This window comes from Electrophorus electricus, chromosome 1 (assembly GCF_013358815.1).
Source record: "Electrophorus electricus isolate fEleEle1 chromosome 1, fEleEle1.pri, whole genome shotgun sequence".
NCBI lineage: Eukaryota > Metazoa > Chordata > Actinopteri > Gymnotiformes > Gymnotidae > Electrophorus > Electrophorus electricus.
In genome coordinates, this window is record NC_049535.1 from 36165032 (window position 1) to 36171126 (window position 6095).

General features: G+C 45.7%; 1 protein-coding gene across 4 annotated transcripts in view; it reads left to right on the plus strand.

Moving 5' to 3' along the window:
- The window catches only part of kcnh4a (potassium voltage-gated channel, subfamily H (eag-related), member 4a), a 29840-nt gene extending 24855 nt beyond the window's left edge, over positions 1 to 4985 (plus strand). For 3 of the 4 annotated variants that reach the window (XM_027032033.2, XM_035530939.1, XM_035530941.1), the window contains exons 11-16: positions 20 to 219; positions 361 to 390; positions 1885 to 2246; positions 2483 to 2568; positions 2799 to 2875; positions 3087 to 4985. In XM_027032033.2, the coding sequence (XP_026887834.2) occupies positions 20 to 219; positions 361 to 390; positions 1885 to 2246; positions 2483 to 2568; positions 2799 to 2875; positions 3087 to 3935 (1604 nt within the window). In that variant the 3' untranslated portion in view covers positions 3936 to 4985. The remainder of the gene's footprint in view (positions 1 to 19; positions 220 to 360; positions 391 to 1884; positions 2247 to 2482; positions 2569 to 2798; positions 2876 to 3086) is intronic. The other variant, XM_035530940.1, reaches the window with a different exon arrangement.
- The last annotated feature ends 1110 nt before the right edge of the window (positions 4986 to 6095 follow it).

Here is a 6095-nt window from a genome sequence, read left to right on the forward strand (position 1 = left end):
GTGAGGCGGGTGTTTCCAGGTAAGGGAGATTTGATTGGTGCAGACCTGCCTGGAGAGGATCATGTGATCAAGGCCAGTGCTGATGTGAAGGCTCTGACCTACTGTGACCTGCAGTACGTGAGCGTCAGGGCCCTGAGGGAGGTGTTAGCGCTCTACCCTGAATACAGCGCACGCTTCTCCGAGGACATCCACCACAACCTCACCTACAATCTCAGAGAGGTCACATCCCTGCAGGAACACAGCTCACACTCTGGGTTTTCATCATCACATTCCCTAATTTTGTCTCATGTAGTGATCGGTTTCCACAGTAACTGTTACGGTACTGAGCACTAGATTACATTTCCTGTCTGTATCTCTCAGGGCCAGACTCGCACTCCAAGAGCCTCACAGGTAACATGCACAGGCCCAGACACACACGCGCACACACACATGCACAGACATGTATACGCACGCATGCACACACACACATATGCACACACACAAATGTGTACAGACACACGTGCACACATACACAAAAAAATAATGAATACACAAACACATGCACAGACACATGTGCGCACCCCTCCCCCCCGACACAGATTTAATTTATATGCAGCAAAACGTCTGTAAACAAGCAGTGTTACACAAGGTGGAAGTAATTGGACATCATTTGAGAGGACACATGTAGAATTAATACTATTGGACATCATTTCAGAGGACACATGTATAGTTAATACTGCTGGACATCATTTGAGAGGACACATGTAGAGTTAATACTGCTGGACATCATTTGAGAGGACACATGTAGAGTTAATACTGCTGGACATCATTTGAGAGGACACATGTAGAGTTAATACTGCTGGACATCATTTGAGAGGACACATGTAGAGTTAATACTGCTGGACATTTGAGAGGACACATGTAGAGTTAATACTGCTGGACATCATTTGAGAGGACACATGTAGAGTTAATACTGCTGGACATCATTTGAGAGGACACATGTAGAGTTAATACTGCTGGACATTTGAGAGGACACATGTAGAGTTAATACTGCTGGACATCATTTGAGAGGACACATGTAGAGTTAATACTGCTGGACATTTGAGAGGACACATGTAGAGTTAATACTGCTGGACATCATTTGAGAGGACACATGTAGAGTTAATACTGCTGGACATCATTTGAGAGGACACATGTAGAGTTAATACTGCTGGACATCATTTGAGAGGACACATGTAGAGTTAATACTGCTGGACATCATTTGAGAGGACACATGTAGAGTTAATACTGCTGGACATTTGAGAGGACACATGTAGAGTTAATACTGCTGGACATCATTTGAGAGGACACATGTAGAGTTAATACTGCTGGACATTTGAGAGGACACATGTAGAGTTAATACTGCTGGACATCATTTGAGAGGACACATGTAGAGTTAATACTGCTGGACATTTGAGAGGACACATGTAGAGTTAATACTGCTGGACATCATTTGAGAGGACACATGTAGAGTTAATACTGCTGGACATCATTTGAGAGGACACATGTAGAGTTAATACTGCTGGACATCATTTGAGAGGACACATGTAGAGTTAATACTGCTGGACATCATTTGAGAGGACACATGTAGAGTTAATACTGCTGGACATTTGAGAGGACACATGTAGAGTTAATACTGCTGGACATCATTTGAGAGGACACATGTAGAGTTAATACTGCTGGACATTTGAGAGGACACATGTAGAGTTAATACTGCTGGACATCATTTGAGAGGACACATGTAGAGTTAATACTGCTGGACATCATTGCGTTATGGTAATAGCACTGGAATGATTTCATTGATCCTAATCTCTCCTTCTCTTTCTCCTTATCCTCGTCATGTTCTCTCTCTCTTCATCTTTTCAGGATTGTTCTCACTCCAGCCGTCCCCTAGACCCAAACTTGCCCTTCATTTTGGAGGCTGAGGAAGAGGACAGTTCAGGACAGGCAGTGGTCAGGCAACCATTACTCTCCAGCACAGGAGGGTGTTCTCCACAGTCCACTCTCAGCGCCATGCTGGGGGAGGAGTTATGCCATTTCAGTATGCTCCGCCTCTGCCGCACTCCAACCCAAGGCTACCAGGCACAGAGCCCCTCCCCCTCCCCTCAGACGCCAGCCAATCAGGAGTCATATGGCACAGTAGTTGACACAGGTTCCGCCCACCGGCCAGCTAAACTGCTAATTCCCTCCTCCCTCAGCTGCATCAGTCCACTGGATCTGAGCCCCAGGTACCGAAGGCCAAAGCATTTTTGACTTTAGTATGTTAAATGGTACATCACTTTAGTGGATTTACCTGACTGTGGGATCAAATGCATTAATATCATTTGCTGAAATATCAGCTTGTGTTAATGAGCGCATCTCGTAAACAGGGCCCTAAAGATTCAGACAGGTGGGATTGTTTAATGTCTGGATGTCAGGATAATGCCAGCATGGTCACATCTCTAAAAGTGCTGCTTTACTGCAGGGTTGTTGATGGGATTGAGGATAATGAACCAGTGTTTCATTTCAATGTGGAATCCAGTGGGGTCGCCCTCAGTCCACAGTTCAAAGGTGAGGGCCACACCTGCTTAACACAGATTGGCCAGCATTTCAACTTCATGTTAAACATTTTAGACATGCAGAATTTAAAGATCTAAATGGCAACAAAGATGATTTTGAAAATATTACAACGATCATGAACTTATACTATTTTGCCACTTAAGACTTCAGTATTTGTACTGCAGTATTTTCAAACTCGCTGTTAAATGTAGCACTGCTGTTAAATGCTTTGTGTATTTTAGATCCCTTTCAGGTGAATGCCAACCTTCTACTTGAGACTGAAGAAGTCAGACAAAGTGTGTCTCAGCTCAATACAGAGGTGTTTAATAAACACTCTCACACACACACACACACACACACACACACACATACACACACACACACACACGCATCTCACTTAACAGATCAATTACCCTTTGCACTTTTTCATCAGTTATAATTATAATTAAATCCTCTGATTTATGTTGTCATTGTTTGTATAATTCCATCTTCAGATTAACATTGTTATTGTTTTTGTGTCCATGTTCCAGATGAACCGTTTAAATGAGGAAATGTCCAGCCTGGCCAAGGAGCTACATGAGATGATGCACTTCCTGCACACCCACATCACCGGGCCTCACTTCCCCACCCTCCTCCCTCCATGCTCGGCTTTCAGTTGCCATGGCAGCACAACCCTGCCCATGTCGTCCTCAGAGTGGTCCCCACAGCTGCCCTGCCAGCAGGTGGCGCTCTGTGCTAGAGACTCGGCAGGACTGCGAGCAGGGTGTGTTTCTGCCCATGAGCGGGGCTCTGTGCTGGGGCAGGAGGGGGTCTGGGAGCATCTCCCCCAGCCTGTGGGTCCCCACAGTGCCTGTCCCCACTCCACGTGCTGCCCAGACCAGGGAAGGGTTGCAGCTCTGGGGCTGGACAGCCAGCCGAGTGCCTACCCGGATCACCGAGCCCCCCAAGGAGGGCTCACTCTCCACAGCTTGGGTTCCGGCTTCCCGTGCCTCTCTGGTCCCAGTGGAGTGGCGACTCAGGTCAGGACCATTGGTTCCATAAACACTTCCGGCAAAGCATGTAGCATCTGTTCCCATGGCAACCTTAGTCTGTCCCGCCAGTCTCTGAACACCCATGGGACCCCTGATCTCACTCGACAGCATTCGATGACGACCACGTCTGTCCACACATCTCTTACGGCAACTGATCAGTCACAACCCCTCACTGCTGCGAGTTCAGTGCTGCATGCTGGGATTTATAGTCACAGTTCAGCACACGTCCCCACAGGACCCAGGCAGAATGACCTGGTGGGGTCAAGCCAGGTTCACCTGCAGGACCCCATCTGGATCCCCACTGGGGAGACGACGGACGCTGCGAGCTCAGCGCCAGCAGGGCTCTGACCAGACCGTCCCAATCCTAGCCCGGTCACACAACTACGACAGGGGGTCTCTCCCTCCCCGCTGATCAGGAGTAGCACCTAAATCAAAAGAGGTTCCATTTCATTCACTTTGTCCTAGGGACTTAACCCTCTCCGTACGAGGTATGTTCACCAAAGAAGAAGAGCAGTCGGGTGTGTGTGTGTATACTGGCCTACATAAAGGTGGAGGGCAGCTGCATCTGTACAAAGTGTGTTAAAAACCACAGGTGTGTAGAGGCCATACGGCAGGATGTCACAGACTGCAGTTCTCCATGGAAACTAAACTACAGGTGTATAGAGGCCATACGGCAGGATGTCACAGACTGCAGGTCTCCATGGCGACTAAACTACAGGTGTATAGAGGCCATACGGCAGGATGTCACAGACTGCAGCTCTCCATGGATACTAAAAGTACTGATTGTTCTTGGCCAAGATGAAGAATGCAGATGTGAGGAAGCCCTCTGAGAGCCCTGAGCTCAAATCAACTCCTCTTCATCAAAATTAGTCTTCTCATTAGTGTACGGCAGGGACTACACGATGTAGGTCAGAGGCCTTCCTCCATAAGGCAAACGCCCTGCAGCACGTCGTCTGTGTCGTACGTACGTACGTTAATGTCTCTTTGGCTTCAGTGCTGTAGATGGGAATGCAGACACAGCACAGAGTCGGACAGGAAGTTCAGCCTTTCTGTCAGGTCTGCACAAAACAGAATGAGGTACCAAGGCTTAAATGCAGCATTACCAATACTGATTTACTCCATACCTTCCAACGTGAATGTCTTTGGCTCTGTAGTTCCAGCTATCTTGTAATGATTGCTGTCCTGTCATGGCTGCCCTGGAAAGCTACCAACAGGTTTGTTATGCGCTCTTAATGGACTTTGACTTTGAAAAGCATATTACCCCATTATATAGAATTTGTGAACGGTCAAATAATTCCATGTGTTTGTTAGACTTTTGTGTCCTCTGCGTTTAATTTCATGGCATATTTAAACTTATTTTTGTTGGTTTGATTTATTTTTGTACAATAAAAAGCTTACTGTTTGGATACATTAATAATTAATAAAAAAGAGATAGCATGAACATTTGAAAATTGCTCCACAGAGTTAATGAACTATTTCTCATATCTTCCAGTTAATGAACTCTCATATTTGCCAGTTAATTAATTATTTCTCATATCTCCCAGAGTTAATAAACTATCACTCATATCTCCCAGAGTTAATAAACTATCACTCATATCTCCCAGAGTTAATGAATGATTTCTCATATCTCCCAGAGTTAATGAACTATCTCATATCTGCCAGTTAATGAAATGAAAATGACATGTTTCAAGCAAACCCCACCATTAAGTGCAGGGTTCTTCCCACGCACGCAGCCTGGCTGACCATAGTCTCTAACAGGCTGTGCAGATCTGGGTCTGTCTGTACTGTTGGCGTGAACCTTCTAATCATGGAGAGACATCAGAGCTTCCATTGTGCTCATGCCTGAGTAGAGGAGCCCAGTCCAGTCTCCTCTGTTCCACCCCCGACTTTCCCAGTGACTCTGGTCAGCACCATACACGGAAACAGCATACAGAAAAGAAACATGGCACACACTTGTTCACAACTCATCACTCAAACCCCAAAATCTTAGAGGCACCTGAAATATTCTACAAGATTTTGACCTCACTCTTCAATTCCATGGTATCTACCTTTAGTGCTGTGTGGAGATCACATGACTAACACATAGTTTAATCAGTGTTGGAGAAAAGTGTGAGCAACAGGATGAGAATAGATGTGACCAGATGAGAACTGTGCATTTGTGCACTCGTGTAGTTTATAATGAGGCCATGAGCCATGAAGCAAAAGAAGGCCTGCAGTAAAAATAGAGTGTGGTGCACACGGAGAGTCATTGTGGGCGCGTAGGCGGTGCAGCAGGTATCCACTAACAAAGCTGCATTCCTCATGGGCAGTGCTGTGCTTTCTGAAGACGCAGCACACAGTCACAGATCATCTTTATAAGGCTTTTGAATTCACAACAGCAGCTCAGGGACAAATTTAAAAGGGAGAGAAAAAACAAGTTATTTAACATCTTTACTGCATTGTTAAATATGTTCCTTTGCAATCTGAGATTCATTTTAAATGCAATTTTCTCAGGTTTGACTTGACATG